Genomic DNA, 24465 nt, shown 5'->3' with positions numbered 1-24465 from the left:
AGAAAAGATTGGCCGGGATTACGCTTCGATTTTTTCCTTTATATTTGAAATGGAATTTCTCATTTGTCATACTTCATTTATACATACATATATATCCTTGCAAATAGTATACATAATTTATAACGATTGTTAAATAATGAAGTTTCGTGTCAAACAAATAATATTTTCCAACTTGACGATAAAACTTTTGAACAAACATTTTTGATTATCTTCTGGAATTGAATTCGATACAAATTATATATCGTAACACGATTCGAGGTGCTTTCGCACGTTTTTCACTCGTCGACTCAACTTTATTCGTTATTAATAAAAAGTTAAGAGAACAGGAAAATTTTACATGCTCACGTACAAAAAATCGCCCAAGTTTCACAACGCATTAGATAAGACGGAAATCGGTCGAGTCGAATTTCGAAGTTCGACTTTCTCTGGCCGGTGATTTTTCGAAAAAGGGTCGATCCAAATTTACCGTGAGATCGCCCAGCGGGTGATCCGACGAGATGCGTACACCTCCTCTCGCACCTACTCTTCGTACCGGCGCGCACCTGTGTGCTTGCTGAAGGAAAGAAAGACGAAGCAGCCCTCGTGCAGGCCCGGAAATTCGAAATTTCGCCCAGCTTCTTCTTCTGTCGATTCTGTATCAAACTTACGTACGTCCCCTCCCCCCCTCCCCCTTCCCCCTCCATACACGTATATGCGTATATTTATATATATAGGGGAGGGGGGGGGGGAGAAGGTGAAAGAATGGGGTGGAAGAAGGGACGGGGACACGGTCGCGTTTTCAACGCTAGCGATCCAACAATGGAAGACTCAGGATCCGAGGATCGAGCCCGACACAATGTGCCGCTGACGTGTTTATATAGCTGCACAGAGCGAGAGAGGTTGTGAGAGGCGCAGAGGCGAGTACACACAGGAGACCGTGTAATTTAGTTATAGATCAGTTTGTTACAATTTGGCATTTCGTTTGTACGGGCCCTGTAAACTGTGTTTACCCAGGCCACGATGATCGACGAGTAAACGAAGTTTGTTTAGGAACTACCTCCCTTCCTCCTCTCCCGGATGTGTCCCTTCGACGGCCTTTGGCCAACCGAGTCCCGTTCGGTTTTTTCCTCCTCGGTTTCCACTTTCCCTCTTTTCTCCATAGATGTCGCGCGTTCGGTTATTTCACCAAAGGATCGTTCCACGCTCAATTATTTCACCCACCAGGTTTTGAAATTGTTACCGATCCGAGACGAGACGAGGCCCAGACGGGACGAGAATGATTTCTCAGGAATTCCTAGGAACGGCGTATCTAGGAAAACGAGTTTTCGATGATAATAGATTTGAGCATAATAGTGGAGGAATCCGTGAAGGAATCGTGAAAGAGTCGCGTTCCAATTGAAAAGCGGACGGTACTTAAAGGATCGTGGACGAAAGGATTTAACCCTTATTGGATGCGTTCGTTTTTCTCGTGTATTCGGAAGCAAATAGGTGTGCACAGGTTTGGTCGCGTTAATCCGAACGAGATCTGGAGAAAAATTTTGGTTTTGCCAATTAGGAGGAGGTCTTGTTGGCTGCTGAGAGAGGCAAAGGAGGCGATACTTGGAGGAGGCGTAAGTACTGCTAACCACGGTGACAGAGCAAACAGGGAAATAGACGGGAAGGAAGAAAGAAAAGACAGCGGCGGGGATCTTCTTGCTGACTGCTCGTAGAAGAGAGGACGTAGTTTAACGCGGGCTTTAACCAATTCAATTCATAGGCTCGGGTTAAGCCAGGATTTGTGGCTTAGCACTGATGGTGTTTGCTACCACCACGAGAGATTTAACTGTTTCTGCGGCAAACCGTCCTCGGACCGCCGTCCAGGTAGAGGTATGTGTTATACGTACGCATCGTCGTATAACACAACACCAAACTCTGCGTTTTCCATATTCCGAATTGCAACTAACTGCAATCTGTTTCCTTCTTCGTTTCGATTCTGCCTCTTTCGAAAATCGTCGAGATCACTTCGATCCAAGAACGAAACGTTTTCTCAAGAGGAAAGAGATCCAACCGATTTTTCCCTCGTCGCGCGTATCGAAGCAGCTGGGCGGAGAGAAGGGAAAAGAAGTTCGTACGGAAAAAAATTAGGATAGATTTTTTTCTTGGTCGCGTGTATCGAAGCAGGGAAGAGATGTTTTCAGAGAATTTCGAACGAAAAAATTGGAAATCCATCCATGGATGGATAGATTCGAGAGAAATTCATTCGATAATAATAAACTCCTGTTTTCTCTTAATTTGAATGATATTAGGGGAGACAGAGATGTCGAGATTCGAAAGGCGTTTCAGGGGCGTGGTGCGCGATCGTTAACTTGAAAGAAACGTTAGAAAGATTTTCTAATCTGTTTTCTTTCGAAACGAAAGTATGCACTGCGCATAAGTGATAACTATTTTGCGTAATAATATTAATATTAATTGAAGCTTGTACATAAAATTGATGGATGGTTAATATCGCCGTCCATGTTTCATCATTTCTAATCAATGGAGCATGGAATAATTTGTACGTAATAGTCAAATTCTTCGATCACAGAACGTAAAGATTCTCATGCTTCGAAATTTGTTTCGAAATTTATACGTACGAAAATATATCGATCCGAGATAAAAATCTTCGCACAGTTAAAACAGAAGAAATTCATTTTAATCTAAAATCCTGATGCGTGCAAAAGTATAATGGATTACATTAAAATTGTCTTTCGAGTGGATGAAATGGATTCAAATTTTCGTGATTTTTCGTGATTCTTTAGATACAATTTCACCCAGTAATATTTTTTAAAACGGAGCATTCGGTGAACATGAATTTCAAGTTTCGTTAAAAAATAGAAAAACATACTTTTCAACGATCGATTTCAAAAATAAACTTAATTGCCTAAAATATATCAAGATTTTCGAGTTTTAATTGTAATTTGTAATAAATTTATTACAAATTACAATCACAACTGATATTGATATTCCTTAACTCGATCTATGACGGATTAAAGAAACTCTAAAGTTTTGCGAAGAACGTTTTTTGCCGTTTCACTATTTATATACAAATACAAAGGAACATTTACATTCTTTTGTGACGGTTAAAAATCGTGAAAAGCAATGGTTAAAAGGAAGTTTTAACCGAACGAAACGAAACGAAACGAAAACGAAGTTTATTCCCGCTCAATAAATTTCTCAAAATTCTATTCAACTATTATTTCTCTCCGAAGTTGTCCGTTTTATTGGTGATATACCTGCACTTTTATTAAGCTCCCATAAATCATACGATTGTTACTGGAATCCATCCATGTATTTATGTTAATTTCAATTATGAAAGTCCGATCCATTTTCCAAGAATTTTCCCCGATAAATGGTCGATATAATAATTCTAAATTTCCCAATTGAAAAATACGGATTGATTTAACTTAAGTTCTGTCAATAATTCAAATAATTTACCGACGAAAACCCATGACGAATCGCGCGAAGACAGTTTCAAATTTGACAAAATTCCCCATCACAGATAAATAAAATAAATAATAATAATTAACTTCTACATTTTTGTACAATTTTAATCAATTTTTAAACGTCCTTAAACAACTCTTTTCCACTTTCGTCTTTCCCAAACGATCCTCGAATGCTCGATAACGAAGCCACGTTTCACACTCTTTGCCATCCATTTTTTTTCCCCTCCTGTATTAAACAATATATATATATATACACACATATCTCGAAAATATCTCTTGGAAACGCGGCTGAGAGGTGGCACGCAGGAGAAACGCAGCGAAGAAAAATATCCCTCCCTCTCCCTCCCGCCCTCCCTCTCCCCTGCTCAACTCGATCGGCGAGGCACACGCAATGAAAAGGAGGAGGGCGGGGGAGGGACGAGGTTGAAGGCGGCGGCGGAATGGTTGGGATCGGACCGGGGAGAGACAGAGAGATAGAGAGAGAGAGAGAGGAGTCCTCGGAGGAATCCTCGGTTTGTGTGCGCCTGCCTCGTGTGGTAAATATGTGCCCCGGCACATATGTATCCGCACATAGCAGCCCGGTCGGGCCTCTAATGATGATCTACGGTTAGCTACCGCGCACAGCTTCTATAAACCTCCTAATTTCTCCTCTATAAATTCGTCGGAAGGAAGGCTGGACCCTCCCCTCCCCTCCCCACCGTCGCTTCCTCGTGGTTTTCACTCTTCCGCAGCGTTCCCGCGGGGAGCCCTGATCGGTCCCCCTCCCCCGCCTCTCGCCGCCGCCCGCCGTCGTAAATACGCGATGTGTATTTAACGCGTGTGTGCATGCGGCCACGAACGAAAAAACCTCTCCGTCCGTGTGGCGCGGATCCTCGCACGGCCGACGCGAGATCATTTATTATTTACCGCCGCTTATGCGCGGTGGAAGAAGACACCCGTGTGCCACAGGGCGCGAAGGAGAAAGGAGTAGCGCGAGAGGACGGTGCATCAACGGGGCGGGATAAAGGAGAGCGAGAAAGGAGATGATCTTCTTTCTTTCTTTTTTTTTTTTTTTTTTTTTTTTTCTTCTTTTTCTCCTTTTTCTTTGGTTGAGGAGGAGGAGGAGGAGGAGGGGAGGGGGGCCACCGGTGGGTATTACCCAGCGACGACAAAGCCGAGCGGAGTCGCATTTTTTATGCCGACCAACTGAAAAAACATAGTCCGGCTATCAGCGGGTTGGCGTATTTTTTATTCCCTTGGAGAGTCGGAGAGAGTGTGTGGCGGCGGGTCCGAGGAATATCCACGATCCACGTGCTTTTTTACGCGCCCCTTATCCCTCGACAATGGACCTCGAAAAGTTTCCTCCTCCTTCTTCTTGCTCCTTGTGCTCGATAAAGAATTCGGTATCGGCCGATTGATATTCGTTTCGCGTGTTTCTGGAATATACGAATCGCCGGGATGGGAAGAAAGAAAGAAAGAAAGAAAGAAAGACGCGCGTTTGGTAAACCGGTTACGCGAACGCCATTGGAATTCCAGTGAAAGTAATGATGAAGCGCGCAACCACACGAGCGCTTACCAGCCACTTATTGCCAGTAGTGAGTGATCTAAACGCAAGGTGTTTTCGATGTTACGTTGCGTGGAAGTCGATTACTCGATCTTTGTCGTGAATGGTTGTTTTAATTAATCCGTGGATTAACATTCATTCGGCGATTCAACCGAATCGTTAATTCTTCCCCTTTCGATATTAGATCGTAATGGTAATGGTATTATAGATTCGATATAGTTACGAATCTTCGTTACGAAACGAAACGTAATGAAAATTTTGTTAAAGGGAAAACCGGGGGCGTAATACCGCGGATTACCACCGTGTACTCTCTTAAATTTGAAAATATGGTAGCCGTGATAATAAATTAAACGTATATCTCCTCGAAATGGTTAATGCATTAACCATTGAATCTTTCTTTTAGTTGTACACGTTTACGTTGCCTGATTAAGTTGGTTTAGTTACTCATTCCTTCATAATACGAAGCCTCCGAAGAGGCTTTGATGAAAATATTTCCCTAAAAAAATATCAATAACGCAATAAAAATTTGAGTAGAGGCATAATAGCGAGGAAAGTAGTTTTCTTGCCGTAATCATCGTGGTCGTAAACGGTCTGGAACGAGGTATTGCTGATTGTGCAGAATACTTCAGGCACTGCAATATAATTCTTTATTGCTTTCGCGGGACAAGGTCATTTAAGGAAGAAATAAAAAAAATGAACATGTACTCAACGGTTTCTTTCCCTTCTATAAATAATACTGCACCTTTCTTTCTTTCTTTCTTTCTTTTTAATTTAAAAAAGAAGCAAAAAATAATAGCCGAAAAAAATTTAGATTTCGAATAAAAACAACGAACTTTGATCATACACATGAAGAGAACGAGAAAATAATAGTAAAAAAAAAAGGATTGGACGTGTTTTAACAAACACATTTTATATAACGTAAAAGTTTATTTGATTTCCATGGCAATTCTCATTGTCCAGGGACTAAAATTTTTATACGAAACTGTAATCGTGAAAAGGAGAGAAAAAAATGGGATACGTTTTAAGTAAACGTAAATTCATCATCGTCACGTTTGACTCGATTCTATTCGACGTGACAACCGTCATTCAGGGAGTATAAATTTCGATACGGAACGTCGGCGAAAGTTACGATCCCTTATGGTCCAGGAGGGATCGAAGGGCGAATAGGGAAGCTGGAGGAGGGAAAACATCAGGGCGGAGCCTGAACATAGGAGGAGGAATAAAACGCGCAAACTCGATACACGCCTCTCTCTTTCTCTCTCTCCCTTTTCTCCCGTTTTACTCTTGGAGCCAACCACCCCATCCAGTTTTCCTCTTTTCACCTTTATATAGATTTTTTACCTACCCGACCCTTCTTCTTTTCGCCAACCGAAGCTTGCGCAATCTTGTCTACGCACTCTATCCTTCTCTCCTCTCTCCGAATCATGCTCATAATTCTTTTCTACCGTCATCGTAGTTCCACTCTATCGCCATATACGCTTTACTCGGTTATTCATAAACGAGTGAATTTTCGATCGAAGGAAGGGAACCACGATCGATACCACGGATTATCGTTTTCGAAAAATGAACAGGAAGATAAGTAACAAGGATAATTACAAGTTAATCATTAGATAATTTGGTGGAAGAATATAACGTGATAATAGCGTCAATTTTAATATTTATTTCTAATTCTGCAAACAGTTGATTGAACGATAATGTTAAAGATCGATATTCTATTGATCGCTATTGACCTCTGAGTAATTTATATTATCATGTATACAGTACAAAAACGGTTGATCCTTTGTGTTAATTTATTTCGCTTGTACGATCGTGAACGCGAAACACGAAAACATAAGCACATTACTGTCATGCGGCGGCCATCTTTCCATCAATCACACGGAGAAATCCGATGTTTACTCCAATCTATCGCAATTATTGTGTCTCACTATTAATTATCACTTTAATTATTCATCGTCACGAAATGTGTATTATATATATATAAGTGAAGAGATAATTAGTCACGTTTCAGAAGATAGATTGTCGAGATAACGAAGAATCAATTATCTTGTTGAAAAATAGATTTCCATTCAATTTTCTCTTCTAATATTAATACTATAATAATTCTACTAAAAAAATATTAATCAATATGAAACGAGTTGGATGCTTTTTTTTTTATAAATAAGAGTCGTCTTGTTTGATTCGCGGCAATTTCAGTGAAAAGAAAAAAACTCGTACAATCGGGAAAATCAAATTCGGTGAACGAAATTTCGAAATATCGACACGTCACACATCGTTTCAAATGATGGTCTCAAGAAAAAAGATATCTATATCTTTTTTTTTTTTTTTTTTTATTAAAAATAACTTAAAAAGTATCAAAATATATATAATTATATTTTTCGTTAAACAATTTTTGAACAATTTTATGTTCCATTGGAACGTATTCTAATGATTTTCCTTTAACGCTCAATTGATATTCCCGAAATCGTGGTTTCAGAAACAAACGAAAGTTAGAAGAAAACGAAAATTAAATATTATCTCGAAAATTTTTTTATTATCAGGTATAAAAGTGTTTTAGAAATTCCAAAAAAACTGTTCAGGTATAAAAGTGTTTTAGAAATTCCAAAAAAAAAAAAAAAAAAAAAGGAAAAAAACGCGTTTTTCACGTTTCTTATAAGATAATACGCAAATGAAACGTGATAAATTTATGAAGATGCGTGGAAAAGTAGAAATTTACAAAAGGATAGAATCAGCTGTCAGAATGTAAATTCTCAGGTATATTAGGTATTAGCTGTATACGTCCTTGAAGACTGGTCACCGACACCCTGTAGCTGCTGTTTACCGAGGTTAGTCTAATACCAAGAAGGGCGCTAACAGACAATATTCAGTTGATTTGGCAACAGCTCAAGAGTTTTCCCAAAAGCAAGATATTTCTGGGCTGTTAACCACAAATCGCAATACTGCCCTTCTGTCCTATTCCAATGACAATGGGACTCGAAGAAAGGGCCTTTGCCAAAGTGTTATTAATTCCTTGATTAAGGTAAGGCCTGCGACACAGGTAAAGCATCTACGTTTTCACATTTAACACTTGTTTCGACGATGCGTCGTTTCAACATTTTACGGCATAATGCTCGAAAATAATTTTTATTTTGCATTTTTCGGGATATATAAAATGATTTTAACGATTTTTCTTTCCGTAAGAAAAACCGTAAAAATATTTATTTAATCTACAGATGGTATTAATTGAAACTAGAAGTTTGTCGTTTTTAATCGAAAATTAAATATTCGTAGTTGTAATTTGTAATGTTAAGCATTGAAGAATAAAAAGCATTGTTTGTAAAAAAAGCTTTCGATCATAACGTAAAAGCAACGTGTAGTAATTTGGTGTGAAAAATTATCAGGTATTAGTTTAATACTTGAATCTATTTTTTTCAAATACAGCAAGTAAGAGTCTTGTAGTAGTCAAGTATATTGCTTCGATTCAATATTCGTTGTTGAAAATTTTTCATCATATAACGTACTTTCTGCGATTTACGATTTTTCAATAAAATAGTTAAATTTCCGTTTAAAATTTTACCTATATTATATTTCGATCCATTCTTCAGAAACGAATTAACGAATAGAGTTTCCAGTGTAAAATGAAGAGAAGGGAAAAACAAGTTTTATTGAAAACATTTTAATACTTGAGCCAACTAATGAAAGAAACAACGAATGCAACGAATCTAATTGTCTCGAAGCGTGAACCTTAATCTTTTACAACAATTTTATTTCCGTTGGAAATGGAAAATCACGGAAAGTGAACATTTCTCTTTCCTAATGGGTGCACTTAATGGTCAATTTTTTGCTCTCCGCATAATAAATCCGTAGACCGTGTAACAGAACAAAAGGTTCGATTTACATCGATCGATGTACTTACACGTATCGCATTACACGTTCGTATTGTTTCTATCCGCTATACCTTGGCCGTTTCACGCGTGTATTGGATTATCAACGAAATTATTACGCGATACGCTATAAATTGCGAAGTAACGTGTATATAAATATGCATGGCGTGGCCATCGAGACATGTGTGATGCTCGTGCAACTCGTTGCACGAGAGTTCACTATCTCTCACTCAATTTGAGCCTCATCCGCCGTAAGCGGATCGACCAGGCTGGCCTTTTAACGTCGGATAGTCTCGCCTCTCCTGGCTCTAGAGCATAGACGCCTATAACAAACATTATCCGCCATAATGCCCCCGTGTAAACATACCTACCAACGTGCATCGTACTCTCCTCTCCTCTCCTCTCTTCTCTCCTCTCCATCTTTTTCCGACTAACACATTGTATCTCCACTTTCGCCCGTCCCGTCGAATAAAAACTTGGGAGTTTATTTAGCCGTTTAGCGTCTAGCGGGAAGTTAAGTTTTTCGGATAAGCCGCCTTTTTAGCATAGGCCCCACCCCCCCTCCCCCCTCCTTCCGGCTTCCTTCCGGTTTAGCACGCGCCGCTTTAGCATTTGGATCGGTTCTATCCCTTCTAATTCTGTACAATCGATTTCAATTGTGTGCCTTCAATTTATTCAAACGACGAAGCGTGTTAATTATCGATAACAAACGAATATATATAAATTTGAATAGTATTTATAAATCTTCGTACGGGCGTAGTTTCGTACGGGGCAAATTAGAAGAAGAAAGGGAAAGCGAGGGAAGTGACGCGACGCGAGAGGAGGCTGGTCAAATTGTTGTTTAGGGTTGATCGAGACATTGGTGTAACGTTGGTCGTAAAAAGGACGAGCCATTCGTACGGATATCCCTGTTTCCAGCCAGGTTCGTTCCGAAATCCCCACCCCCGGAGAGGGACGAAGGATGAAGGAAAACTACTTAAACTGTTAAAGGTGGGGATAGTTACCTATACAGGGTAAACTCGTGGCTGGCATATTCGTCCGTCAATTTTGTCATACTTCTCGAAGCAGTAACACCCGATGAAACAGTGACAGTGGGAGAAGAATCAGGAAAATCGTTAAAATTGTTTAGAACAACGGCCAGTGATAGGACAAGGAATGTTACAAGCAACAGTGAGAATTTTAAGGTAGTGTAGTGTGAAGCGCACCAGTGAATCGAAGAACCTTTCCCTGGATCTTTATTGGATTTCGCTTAAATGGACTACACACAGTATCCCGAGTTTAGTCATAGGCTTGTGAGTTTACGTTTTAAACGGCATCCTCTTAATAAGTAATAACCTTAATAATAATAATAATAATAATAAATTTAATCGGTAAATTTATAAATTTTAAAACGAAAGTGAAGAAACAAAGCAAACAATTCATCCCTGAGACGAGAATATTCACACGTTCCATTTCCAATCGAGCGCGCGCGCAATAAAAAAAGAAAAGAAAGAAACGCCAATCAACGACCAGAGAGCCAATGTCCATCATGTCCATCCACCTCTGTGTTCGCTCACCTTACCCACAGCCCGCAAAAGCTGGAAGCGCGCAAGTGTAGGAGGCACACTTTTCCCTTGTCTGCGCTAACACGATGGCGAATTATGGGTTTCAGGTGGAGGATTACGAAGGTTACAGTTGCGCGCGAAACGGCAACGTGTCGGTATCACAGGAGCCGACGACGAAGGAGAGCAGCGCGAAGTTACCTTCGCAGCCGGGCCAGAACAATCATCGGGAGGAGAGCAGCTGGTGGGCGGCGGAGGAGGGCGGGGGTCAAGAGATAAGGGAGCGCGATAAGGGTGCAGCGGTGGCGGGTGAGCTGGCTTGCCTCGCGGGTTACATGGCGGGGTACTTGAAGGCGGCGGGCGCCACTTGCGCCCCGACCGGTAGTCCTCAGTACCATCCCCACAGTCATCCGGCGATGGGGGTTGGTACTCATCCGCATCCGCACTCTCACCCGCACCCGGGCGCGCCGCATCCCGGCCTACCCTCGCCTTTCGCCCTCGCCACTCACGGCCATCCTCATCCTCATCCCTTGGAGCACGGCCTCGCAGCGTTTCCCCAAGGTTAGTGTGCTTTCGTGTATCATCGTCGTATTATATCGCCAATTTTACACACACGGAATTTTTCGAGTCGAGACTGTTCTCTTTTTGCCCCGAAGACAACCACGAGTGATTCTCGCACGTTCTTACTTCGGAGATAAATTCGGATTTCGCGGACGTATGTTTGCGCGAAATTAAAGGAAAAATGCTGAACTGAATGACGGTATGAAAACGGTACTTTAGAAAGAAATTTGATTCTGAATAGTAAAAGGGATAAGTTGGTCATTATCGTTTAGAGAAGAAATTATTTCTTCCTTTGTTTGCAATTGCAGTCACCCGTAATACGCGAGATTTTAGAATGTCTCGTTTCTCTAATTTTGCCAAGTTTATTTTTGCCAAGTAGTTACCTGCAAATGTGACAATAGTTCATTGGTTGCGATAGGTAATGGAACAAAGGATATTGACATTTTCGAGGCAAGTGAAAGTGTTGACGTATGAGCGTGAGGTGGCGTTACCTGTTCGTTGCAACATTTCCATTCTTCATTTTTCCTCTTCTTCGTTCAAAAATTAACTTTCTTGTTTCTTGATCCGAATCGAACAACGAAAAAAGAAAAATTAGAAATTAGTTTATTAATTCGATTATCCGATCTTTTTATTTACAAAAAAAAAAAGAAGAAGAAGAAGAAGAAGAAGAAAAAAGTACAAAAAAATATGACAGTTTGGAAGAATATATCCTTTCTTTCATTGTCTTCGACATCTTCGTCGTTCTGTACGTCGTGGATACGTAAATCGTTCCCACCTTTCCCTTTCCCCCCTAAAAATTACTTTATTCTTTTTTAGCGCGTTTTAGCGAGGCTTTAAAAAGAACATTCGTTTGATTGGGAACGAAGGATTGATACGATTAAATAGGTATTTGGATGGATTTATTTGGTAGCTGCAAACATTTCGTACCATTTATCCGAGTTTTACGCTCCCGATCTCATTGTTCGATGGATGATACACGTTTCCTGCATTTCGCGAATCGTGCGGTCTGTTATCTCCTAGTAAAAGTATTTGGTCTGTGCGCCGTGCCAGCCATTATTGATTGTCATGCAAATCGATGCATCGACTGAAGCCGTACAAAAGTCGAAGTAAACTCGAGGGCTTCTTTTTTAACTATAGTCAACGCGTGTATCATTCCGTGGCAGCCGCTCCCGTGCGCATTTCTTCTTCCCTTTAAGGTATTGTCCGAATATTTTTCTTTTTTATCCGCAATTAATTTCCAACCTCCAAAGTGTTAAATCGCGTAAATACAATACCAATCTACCTTTCTTTTTTTCATTTTTCATCTTTACTAACTTTAAAACTTTAAAAATCCTTGCCGATGCGCCAAAACGAAAAGTTTAAACGAAACAAAACAAAACAAAAAATAGAAGAAAAATAGATAGAGCAGGATGATCGGAAATAACAAGCGACGAATACAATAATGGCAAGTCGTTTCCACCGCGGCCGGATCCACGATTGATCAGTCCTTCCTTTCATCTTTCCTTCGCGTTTCCACGCGTGTCCGCGTAACCGAGCCATACCCGCGCTTTCTCTCCTCGTCTTCGTCTTTTCCACGAAGGGGCAGGAGGAGGAGAGGGGGCCAAAGTTACGAGAGAGAGAGAGAGAGAGAGAGGATTCGAACGAGGGTGGGAGGAAGGGGCTGGAATGCCCCAGCGAAGAAGAGTAGAGAGAACCATGAGAGTAAGCCGCTTATCAGGGTGGCAGCAGGCAGTATAGGTCCAACCAACGCAGATAGGTGGGTTTCCATGGAAACACGGATCTGTCCGTTAGGTCCCTACGTACCCGCGTCCAGCCGCCTATCCGTTGTAGGCGTATCCGCTACAACGAAAAGCCGTGGAACGAACGAGCGAGAGGTACGAGCGAGCCGTGAGTGTCGTCCCTCTGTCTCTGTGTTACGCGCGAAAGAGGCGATCGGAAGAGAAGGCCGGGATAGAAACAAGGCTCGTGGCTTGCTGCAAAATGAGAGAGAGAGAGAGAGAGAGAGAGGAATCGAATCGCGTGGAAACCTTTTTGCATTTTTATCGCTCGTGTGCAGAGATCGTGTGGAGAGATGGTGGAATCGCGAGCCGAAACAGGACGATTCCTCCTCCTCGGTTAAAAATAAGTAAGAACGGAAGAAGCAGAAGTTTTCGAACAATTTTACGTGTCCCTTTCGTATCGACTTCTTAGTCGAGTCACTAAGTTTTTCTCGATTATACGTACATCGAATCGGTTATGATTGGGCTACGATTGATATTTGATTTTGAGAAAAAAGATATATAATATAGAATATACAATATATAATATAGAATGTCGATTGTCGCGGTTATTTATCTACGCGATATAAATTCAAAGATAATATAAATGTATATACGTAAAATCGGTCGGTTTGCTACGAGTAAACTACAAGTCGAATCTTGATCTTAAGATCGTTATTAGAGCATGAACGATAAAATCATTGATATTTGCGAATAAAGAAAAAAAGGGACTCGTTAATGGTCTACATAAGTCGGTGACATAATTTGCATAAAGTTCAGATGATTTCGAAACTAGATGTATTATGCTGGATAAATTAATTTCATAATCGATTCGTGTTTTTTCGCAAAGTTCAATAAACTGTCTCTGACTCTAACTTCGAACTTCGTTCAACTTGCAAGAATATCCAAGAATTTCAACGATTTCTAAGAACGCCTCCGATCTAATCGCGTTCATTTCTAGCTTCTTAATTTCCCCACCCTTCTTCATCACGAGCCACCGTCGAGGAAACCGAGCAGAATCCCGTGGTAACGAAACGTCGAAATTAGAACGGAATGTCGCGTGCGAGGAAAGAGGTAGTCCGTGTTGGATAACTCGGTGCGCGAAGGTCGAAGAATGTTTGGCCGCGACTGTGTGACAGTATTTATTCCATTATGCAATCGAACGGAGGGGGTTGGAAAAAAAAAAAAGAGTAGTAGCTCCGGGCGAAGGGTGGCGTGAAGGGAGGAGGGGTGTCGAAACGTTGTCGTTAACGCGCCGAGGTTTCTCTCCCCGTTGTTCAGGGACGGACGGATGGAAGAGCCACCGGGTACGTGGGAACCGCGTCACATGCCTCTCCCTTTTCTCATTCGACTACTACTATTTGTTGTCACAGAGAAATTGCCCGTCCACTTAACTTCCTCCGCCTCTCGGTGGGATCGTGACGCGTAAACATCCACGCCTCTGATTTTTATTCAATATTCAATGGATGGAATCGAATTCCGATAATTCCTCGAGGGGAAAAAAAAAGTGTCTTCTTCTTCTTCTTCTTCTTAATACGATTTAATTTAATTCTCCTCTCCTCTTTTTTACGATTTTATTTCTTGATAAAATTCAGATTTCGAAGAAGAAGAAAACGGAACGATAATTTGGCAAGAATTAATTAATGCAGAGAGGGACGACGATTTAACGTTTCATCGGGGGAGATTGTCAATTCGATAGAATTTCAATCACTCGATTAGGCGTCAGGTTAAGGGTGGCACGTGGCGGGAACACGTGCGCCCATCTTTGTTGGCCAAGTGGCCACAAAATATCGGGCTAAACAAGCACGCGCGAAACCAGGAAAGCGGAGAGAAATCTTTCCGCACGGAACCGAGGGAAGATATTCGAGTTATTGGTTGGACGCGTGTCACGCGATATAAATTGAGTAGGCGGATGGTCCTCGACAGAGGGATCCAAATACGCAGGTCCGGGCCCTAATTGCAGGATAAACACTCGAGTCTGAGTGAAATATCACGTACAACGATATCGATACTCGAATCTATTTCCCGCTTGTTTCCAGACACGTGTCTACGTGCCTCGTGGATCGCCGCGAACGAGACATCGATTTCTAATTTCGTCGTCCATCCGATGACTGGCCAATTTAGAAGTTTAAAAATACAGGCCGGATTCTTTGCCAATTCAACGTTGTTCGATTTCACGTTCTATCCTAATTCGTTCGTTCTACCTACCTACCTACCTACCTACCTACCTCCTATCTACCTCTTTTCCACAAGTGTCTGTATTTTTTTTTTTTTTTTAAAATACAGTGGATACGTTACACGAAGCAGGTGAGGAACAGCAGAGAAGGAAGCGAAGGAAAAAGGCATCGGTTGGAAGACGGTAACACGAAGCTTATCCGATTATTCGCTTGTCCAGGATGCGTGTTGGTATTTCGTTACTTACTTATGCTCCTCTCTGCTAGATTACCACGTAAGAACTCGGCTAGATCCGAAGGCCACACGCGTTTCTTTCCGTTTCGTTCCATCAAAGAAAAAAAAAAAAAAAAAAAAGAAAAAAAAGAAAAGAAGAGAAAAGACGTTTGCTTCTCGAGTGCCAGAGAGATACCTCTCGATACCTCCTCGATTTTAATTGACTCGTGCGTCAATTAGATTCTTCCCTTGTGAAACAGGAGGGGGAGAGGAGGGAAAAAAATATCGCACGGAGAGATAAACGATCCTGTACGCGGTTATCTGCTTTACGCAGCGATTTCACGGAGGTCAACGCCGTAACGCAAAGTCGGCCAAATGTTTTCGTAACTGATGGCCTTTTAGAATTCCGTCTCTCATCGGTGGCGGCGGCGGCACGTGCTATCATCCCACGGTCCCCCCTCCGAATAATCCAGACCCCCCTCCCCCCCTCCCCCCTCTTCTCCATCGCGATCTAGGCCGGGCCCTGTTCGTATTTTAGCTTTTAATTAATTTTCGATTCCCTTCCCTTTCGATCGTGGTGTATTCATTCTTTCCTCTCTCGATATTCGAGTCGACCGGCCACCACTCTCTCCTCCACTTTTCCCACTCGTCGCGAATTTCGCATCTTGTATTCTATGAATACCGAAATAACCGATACCGTACCCGTACCCGTGGGACGAGATTCCGAGGATGATCGTCGACTTCGCCTTCCCCCCTCAACCGCTCTATCGATTTACGATCCTCGCGTCGAATACGAATTCGAACAGGATTCGATCCTCGTTAATTGCAATAATTCGTAATTCTATTCGACGCGTAATTCGGTCGTTTTCGTCTAATTGATGTAATTGATCGTAATTCCTCAACTCTTTTCTCGATAAATTCGATAAACTCGTGTCCCTTGTGTCGACTCTCCTTTATTATTTATTATCCGAGGGAAAGTGTGCGTAGGAATGTTGCGGTTGTGCGCGAGCGAGAAGGTTAATCGCGCCACGTTCCCTAGACGCGCCGTATTTCATACTGCGATATATAGTTTTAGATGCGTATCGCGGATCTAAGTAGGGGCCTCGCGTGTAATTCACGAGATTCGATCTCCATCTTTTAACGCGTGTGAAAATGTATACCGCGTTGACGAGAAGGAGAAGAGAGAGAGAGAGAGAGAGAGAGAGAGAGAGCGATTAATTAAATTGAAATTGTTGTTTTCAGATCGATCCATTTACGCTTTGCGCGTATAATCATCGTCTCTCATTAGACGTAAGTTGTAGACGTTATTTGTTTTGGTTTCGGGGAAACAAAAGTAGCGGATCGATGGTGGATTGAAGCGTTTCTCGTTCGAGGGGAGGGTGGCGTGGAAGAGGAGGGCGGGGAGAAATTACTGTGAAATTTTGTTATCGGTCCATTGACTTCCTCCGTGATTCCGAGCCGAAAGCTCGAAACACGAGACCCCCTCCTCCGCTTCGAGGGGAAGGAAGAATCCAATAAACGGAAAACGAATTTGCTATTAGGGTCGCGTCTGATCTCGTTGTGGGCCAATGAGCCAGAGCAACCCTTGTATCAACCCCCAGGCCTCGTCTCGCGCTCACGATAATAAATCGAATCATACTTCAGGACGCAGCGGGTGTTTGCCGTCCCATTAGGGTTGCTTAGCCAGCCGGTTTTCGCCGTATGCACGAATTTATCCCTCCCTTTTGCAAAAAATTTTTGTCAATTCGATACGTTTTGAAATTCGTCCGAAGAGGCGTCGTCCGTTTAAATGGCACGAATTTCTCGAGAGGGAAGGAAGAAATTATATTTCGCAATGTAAATACAGGTAATAATCTCAATAAGTTTGCGACGGATTTGTCGTTCTTTTTCCATCCTCCTTTTAGGAGTAAATAAATTATACATCTCTATAGAGTGTTTGGTAACTCGGTACTTTCTAATTTCGAAGTGACGAAAGCTCGAAAGATACGAGATAGGAGGGAAGAAATTTAGAGTTATTTCGAGAAAAATAGAAAAGGAAAGAAAATAGGCAGGATAGGCGACGGAATAGAGCGGAGGAGCAGAGTTTGCGGGAGTTTGGACGAAAAGGGATGCGGTATCTGTTTAAGCTCGAGTTTCGAATCCGCGTACATAGAATTGGAAGCAAACGAAGGGCTTTTCCTCGCGCGCCCACTCAACGCTTCGTGGAGGCAGGCGGAAGACCATAATCGGAATTCCATTGTCTCGTTGGTGGATAAGGGCCTGGCTTTCACAGGGGCCGATGTATAGCCGTCGGCAAAGGCCGTCGTTAACGGTAGCGCTAACGCCCACTCGACAATCAAGCATTCTCCCGCCGTTGGATCCGTTCCTCTCTCTTTCGAAGCCCTCATCCCTTTCCACCGCTCGCTTGGATATCCGCGCACAACGGAAGATACGGATCATAGATTCAACGATCGCGGGCGTGTCGTGGCCATCGTTGCGACCACGGTAGCCAACCATGGAATTTTACATTGTGCCCGGCCGCAATCATTCTCGACGATCTGGCCACACGTACAACCGGATAACCGACTCGACCAGTTCGTTAGCCGGCGATCACGCGTGTATGCATCATCTTTGGCGTCATCGTCATCATCCTTCGCTTCGTTGTTACTCGTCCTATCGTTTCTTAAGGGAACAGTTCAACGAGAGAGAGAGAGAGAGAGAGACGGTATACGCCACTCCTTCTCTTTCTTTGAAGTTTCGCCTCGTTGCCGCTTTTCATCGACGAACGTTTCTCGATTCGTTTTTTTCGCGCGCCGTCCAGCCAATTCCACGGTATAGCGATAAATTTCTGCGTGATAGAGGCAGACTCGTTGGAAATATAAAATCGTTCGATTGGACAGATATTTAAAATCAATGAGAACGCGGATGAAAATTAATAATTGATTTATCGATTTTTTTAAATAGTATTATTTTCGAGAAAGTCGAGATGTTAAAACTTCGAAGATGGGCCGATAGCATAATCGCGCGTCTATTAATAATTAAACTAATAATATCTCGCGTGATAGAAGGGTTGAAGAGGTAATATACGTACGTAGCGATGCGTACGTACGATATCTTACGAGCTATCCATCGCTCGCTTTCTCTTCTCGTCGTGAACCATTCTCCACTTCGTATCCGCGATGGTGGAGCCACCGCTTTTAATTCCTCTCCCTTCTTCTTCTTCTTCTTCTTCTCCTCTTCCTTCTCCTCCTCCTCCTCCTTCTTCGTTCGCTCTCCTCTCCGCCTGTTAAACCTACTCACCGATGCTTTCTCCTTTTGCAACACACCATTGTACTCCTACCTCGCTACCAATCATCGTCATCCTACCTACCTCTACCTCTCCCTCCCCCCCATTCTTAACTTTACACGCTCGATTATGTCGATTATATATTATATAAAAAAACGATATATCTTCTGATCGAAACGGTGTAAAATTATTAATTCGCGTATATAACAGCAACAACAACAACAACAACAACAACAATAATAATAATAATAATATTCGGTCACTTAAAAATACAGGACGGATCCGGTGGGTCGCCCCAGAGAGCGATCCCGGTGGGGCGATGATTTGGACCGGTACCCTCCCTCCCCCACCCCCTCCCCCTTCGCACACCATTCCTTCCTCGACTTTACGATCCAACTTCCAACCGGGAGACACTGGCGAAGCGCAGTTTTCCAACCTCTTCTTTTTATTGGTTGGAACGGTTGTGTACGTTGGCGTGTTGGGGCACCATCGTTTCCAGAGAGGCAGCTGGGAAACGAACCGCGACTTTGGTCCTCTCGATGCTCGTGTATTCCGGGGTGTACCCCCCTCCCCCCCCTCCCCTCCCCTCCCCGCCCCTCGGTCCCGACTTGTGTCTCCCTCCACCTCCCCCCTCCCTCATTCTCCTCACCCTTCCTCCCCCCCCTACCCTGCGACCCCCCCTCATAAGCGGATTACGTGGGTCCCGGAACGAGCGAAGCGAGGCTCGATGGCACGAGGAAGGTGGAGGAGGGTGGGTCGTAGCGGGGAACTGTTCAAAATTACGCTATCGCGACCTCGCAACGCTTACACCCCTCTGCGCCACCCCCTTTCCTGTCCTCCGGTCTGCGGTACCACACCGACGCCTTATATACCCTTTTGTCGTTGAATGCCTCTCGAAAATCATCTTCGACCTAGTCTGTTTTCGGATCGAGAGAAGAGAAAATTGTTGTGCAATAACGGTTGAAAACGTTGAAAACGCGAGCGAGAATTCGATTGGAACAATTGGTTGGAATCCCGTTGTGCGTTCCCCGTTAATACTGATTCGCTTCGATTTTTTCGTGTTTCAGGGATGAACCAGCGGAAACAGCGTAGAGAGAGGACAACTTTCACCAGAGCGCAATTAGACGTGTTGGAAGGATTGTTCACGAAAACGAGGTATCCGGACATCTTCATGCGGGAGGAAGTTGCCTTGAAAATTAATCTGCCGGAATCACGAGTTCAGGTGAATTTACAAATTTTTTTTTTTCTCTCCTCCTCTTCTCTTCCTTCCTTCTTTCTCTTTTTCGTCAATTTATTTAATTTGTTCCTCTTTCTTTCTTTCTTTGGCTCGAGCGAACCGTTGTTATTATTATTATTATCATTATTATTATCCGCCTACGTCGCGACGAAAATCGAAAAGGGAGGAGGAGGAGGAGGAGGAATTGGCCGTACGGTTTTATTCGTCGCGCACGGATTACTATCCTATCCAACAAGTCACGGGAGAAACGTTGAGAGTGACGATCCCGGTGGAGAGTAACGATAGTAACGAGGATAGGAGAGGGACAGGGGAATGGGAGTGTTTCGTGCTCCGGCAAGCATGGACGAGATTTAAGGTATTTACACAACGCGGTGTCGCGCCCTACGTCCCTCCGCTTTCCGCCATTGTCTGTACCCGTGGCCTGTACATTGATAGACGAGCTCGTTGACGCTTTTATTGCGGTCCTCGTAACATCTTTATTTCGGGATGTCCTCCTCGTGTCATTCCCGGATCGTGACGAGAATGCGGTCGCGAATCCTTCCAACCCCCTTCTCTTCCTCGCGCCCATCAACCGTGTTTATCGCCGCGTTTTTAATCGCGTATTTTCGCGTATTTTCTCGATGTAATTGTAATTTACACGCGATGATATATCGAAAGCATCGCGTAGAAGAATAAAGTCGTCGATTTCTCTTTGGGATATAGAATACGAATTTCCGGAAAATTGCACGGAGTTTCCACGCGTTAAGTTAAGCTCCTCCGAGGTGAATGAAGGCGCAACTGCTAAAGGGTGTAATACACGTCGCACGAATATACACGTATCGTGCACGTGAACGAATAATATCGAAGGGGAGAGATGGATAACGGAGGAGGGAGGGGATCTAAAAGTTTTCGAGGGAGAAGGAGAGAGAGAGAGAGACTTGTATATATTCCGTTCTGTACGGAGTTATCTATACCATAGGAGCGAGGAGGGGGAGGTGTGTTAGGTGGAGAACACAGAAGCACGATGCATGGAACGCGACATATAGTTGATTTGTTCCTGGATTATAGCCCTTCGTTCTATCTCGCTCGCGAGTTTCTATACGCCTGTCCTCTCTGCGAGAGAACGACACAGCTGCGCGCGATGTTTGCTACGTTTGAATGCGCCCGGTCGTTCGTCCATCATTTACGATCGAGGAGCGCGTCAAAACGTTATTTTCTCGGTGAAAAAGAGACGACGGGCCTACACTGCCTCTACCCGGGCTACCGTCGCTACCGTCCGACCGAGGGTGGGAGGGCCGATAAACCAAACTCCTCGCGAACAGGTTTACCTTACGAATTTACGTCCTCGTATTAAATTCCTGTCCGACGATAATCTTTCGATATCGCATACGAAAATATCCGTAACTGTTCCGTGATCTTCGACATCGAGCTCGATCGATTAAAAATTATCGCGTATTATCGCGAATGATGCAGGCACCGATTCTTCGCTGCTCTTCGGTTCAAACAATACGAATTATTTCGAATTATTTCGTATATTCATTATTAATAACATCTTCTCGTCCACGGTTGGAGATATAAACTCGGAGAAAATAATTAATAGCGCAAACAACGAGAAAATATATTTGTCATAACGAAAGTGTCAACGCAGCTGCTCCAGCCCACTGGCAAATGGGTTGGTTCTCCGCGTTGGATGCTAACCAGATGGTGATGCAATTTACACCTAGCCATCGATACACATACAGTGTAGAGAAACTGACTGTGGTTCACCCCGAGGGTTTCCACCAGGGATGGCACCGTTCAGTTGGTTTTTGGGGTAGCTGCGAGTTGTGTGTTGTTCCTGTGGGGCAAGGAGAGGGAGGGAGGGGTGTCGTTGTGCAAACACGGAGCGGTAATGGGCGTTTTCTCCCTCCCTTCGTCCCCCGCCGCGGATCTACACCTCTTCTCCTCCTCTCCTCCCACGATCACTCCTCTTGCGGTTGATATCGCGCAATATCCACTCCCCCCCCCCTGCCTCTTCCCTTCGTGTTTGCGAAACGAGAGTGTCCGTCCATCGCCACGAAACGGAGGAATCGGTATTTCTTCTCTCTCTTATCTTATCTCATCTTATCTCGACGATCTTATCGATTCGAATTTTTCGCGTTTTTCTTCACGTTCAATTTCTTCTCGTTCAATCCCCATTGCAGTATATATATATATATATATATGTGTGTATGTGCATGTATATATTCTGGACGAGGTCGGGACGCGACCATACTTTTCCCTTCCGTTCTCAACTCGACCCAACTCAACGCGACTGGATTCATGGCGACTGGAGATCCCGGTACACGGTTGGACGATTCGCGTTCTTCGTAACAACTGTTACAATACTGGCCGATAATAACAACAATAAAGGCGGATCTTGCTTTTAAAGGCACGGGCATAGATTCATAGGATCGCACCCCTGGCCACATTGTGTGCCCGGATTACAGGGGGTGCGCGAGGGGGAGTGAAACAGGGGGGAAAAGTCTGCGTAGAAGCGAACTTGCGGCCTACTACGGGGGATACTTTTCTCTTTTCTTTTCTTTTTTTTTCGTGCGGTGCTCGGGAGTACAGTATCCTTGTCTCTTGGCAAGAAAGGAGGGAAAAAGAAGGTGGTTTCCTTCTTTCTTTTCTACGAGCCTCGTCCAATTTCCGAGCGTTCTTTTTTTTTTTTTTTTTTTTTTTTTTTGTATCACGAGCCTCCTGCGCGTTATTACATTCCCGTTACGGATATGCATACACGCGTTTTTCGAGATAAATTATTCGATATCTGCTGACAAAGTAATAAAAATCGTTGTATATATATATATACATGATAGATTTTAATTCGCGCACGCGTTCTGACAAACACACCGTTCGGCAAAGTGAATCCCGAGGGACACATGGACGGTACACACGTGCGTACGCAGAGCGCGAGCGTGTAAACTTTCATATATATATATGTACGCGTATAAAAGCGTATAAAAGCCCCTGAACTCTCCTCTACCCCCTCCCCTCCCTTGGTTGTTATTGTTACGATTTAATGAAATGTTACGGCCGTCCGCCCGCGATTACTTTCCCATTGCACCGATTAACTCTCCCCCCACGGTTGCCACGGTTCTTCCCTCGTGGCGGGACACCTTTTCTTTTCTTCGGCCGACCCCTCGCGAAAGAAAACCCCCAAATATCCGCTCGCAAAACGGATCCCTCTCGACTGGGAGAAGGAGCAAAAAAAAAAAAAAAGAAAAGAAAAAAAAACGAAAAGAAAAGTGTGGAAAGCGCGATTATTCGATTATTCAGATCCAGACTCGTTTATTAATCCATCTTCCCTTTTTTTTTTTTTTTTCTTTCTCTTCTTTTCACAGGTATGGTTCAAGAATCGGCGAGCGAAGTGCAGGCAACAGTTGCAGCAACAGCAGCAGCAGCAGCAACAGCAACAGCAGCAAGCCTCGCCCTCGAAAGGGTCGCCAAGGTCGAGCCAGGCGCAGAGCAACTCGAGCAACGGTAACAAGATGTCGACGAGCTCGAGCGCGACCCCGAGCAGGCGTCCCTCGCCTGTCTCTCCGCCACGGGGCAAAGAGGCGCCGGGGCCCAACTCGCCTCTCTTGTCGACGACGTCCACGTATCCACGGTTGGGGGTAACACCGACAGGCGGAAGCGGGGCCAACAGCGCCCTCACCACCCCGTCTCCTCCTTTGACGCCGGGCTCTAGCCAGTTACCGCCGTCTTCTTACCCCCCACCGATGAACCAAATTCATCACGGCGAGTATGGTTTCACTTGGAGTTCAGCGTCACCAGGCTCGGTGAACCCGAGCCAATGTTACGCCGGGCAGACTTACAATGCCTACCAGAACCCGTACACAAGCGGCGATTATTATCAGACCCAGATCTCTCACATGCACCACAGCCCCCAGGGAAATTATCACCATCCCCAGTATCACCACAACATGGCGCTCACCTCCTCCATGTCCCACTTGGCCAGCCACCATTTGAACGCCTCTGGAACCAACGACATGACCGCCTCACCGTCCGACTCTGACGGCTACATACTGCCCGATCAGAAGTATCAAACGATGGTATAGCGGTCCAGCGGGAGGCCCGCGACGGGAATCTTCAATCGCGGCCAAGAAACCGCGATCGGATCCGCGCCGACGGCGTACAACTGGCGTACAACTGTCAACTCGACCGCGAATAATTGCGCCGAGATCAACGGAAACATCGATTCCGACGATAACAATTGATGAAATTATTTGTCCACGAACGAAGATGATCCTTGATCTCGTTGATTTCTCCTCTTTTTTTTTTTTTTTTCTCTTCTTCTTCTTCTTCTTCTCGAGTTCGCGAGTTTTTATCTTCTTGTTTTTCGCGCCCGCCGACGTCATCGGATGCGTACGTACGCTTCGGAGAGGATTCGAAACGATTCCAACGATGATATGCGATTCCATCGCGTAGTGCGTAGTTTGTGTAGTGGTTATGGTCGTATTGGATACACAGATACACTTTTTCTTTTTTTTTTTTTTTTTTTTTTTTTCCGGAAATTTATTCTTCGTGTACGTATAACGATGTACGAATAAGAATAGGATGGGACGGGGATTCGTGATCGATGGGACCGAATAATAATAATTTTGTGAGATTCGTGGGGAACGAAATGATTTCAACGGGCGATAATTTCGCCAATTTCGGGTGATTTGTCGACGGTCTGAGCAGCGATAAGTTTTCACTGGCTCCGTTTTCTTTTGGAATGGGAGAATGGGAGAATGAAAATGGATATAAATAAATAAATAAATGAATGAATGAATGAATAAAATAATACGTGATGAGTGATTTGAAGGATGTACAAAAATCGAGAGCCTCGCCACGATATAATTTACACGATACGATTTCTTCGTTGTCTTTC

At 43.7% G+C, this 24465-nt stretch overlaps 1 protein-coding gene across 2 annotated transcripts; it reads left to right on the top strand.

The window, feature by feature from the left end:
- Positions 1-1770: 1770 nt before the first annotated feature.
- On the top strand, positions 1771-24057 carry LOC100863259 (uncharacterized). Of its 2 annotated transcripts, none has more exons than XM_086912290.1 (4): positions 1771-1845; positions 10495-10945; positions 19423-19577; positions 22934-24057. In XM_086912290.1, exons 1-4 carry the CDS (start codon positions 1771-1773, stop codon positions 23648-23650), a joined length of 1398 nt encoding a protein of 465 aa, XP_086768416.1. In that variant the 3' UTR covers positions 23651-24057. The 2 variants fall into 2 exon arrangements, with proteins under 2 accessions (XP_086768416.1, XP_086768417.1); XM_086912291.1 differs by lacking the exon at positions 1771-1845 and adding an exon at positions 10097-10135.
- The last annotated feature ends 408 nt before the right edge of the window (positions 24058-24465 follow it).

Source organism: Apis florea, unplaced genomic scaffold (assembly GCF_048593485.1).
Source record: "Apis florea isolate Af1SG1 unplaced genomic scaffold, ASM4859348v1 contig_3370_pilon, whole genome shotgun sequence".
Lineage (NCBI taxonomy): Eukaryota > Metazoa > Arthropoda > Insecta > Hymenoptera > Apidae > Apis > Apis florea.
The sequence above is the reverse complement of the archived record's forward strand: the minus strand, read 5'-3'. Positions and strand labels throughout refer to the sequence as shown.

Excerpts from the sequence above, each read along its gene's own strand:
- LOC100863259 (XM_086912290.1), top strand. The coding sequence starts at position 1,771 with ATGGTGTTTGCTACCACCACGAGAGATTTAACTGTTTCTGCGGCAAAC. Across the intron at positions 1,846-10,494 it reads GGACCGCCGTCCAGGTAGAG|GTGGAGGATTACGAAGGTTA; the intron begins GTATGTGTTATA and ends TATGGGTTTCAG. Across the intron at positions 19,578-22,933 it reads TGCCGGAATCACGAGTTCAG|GTATGGTTCAAGAATCGGCG; the intron begins GTGAATTTACAA and ends TTCTTTTCACAG.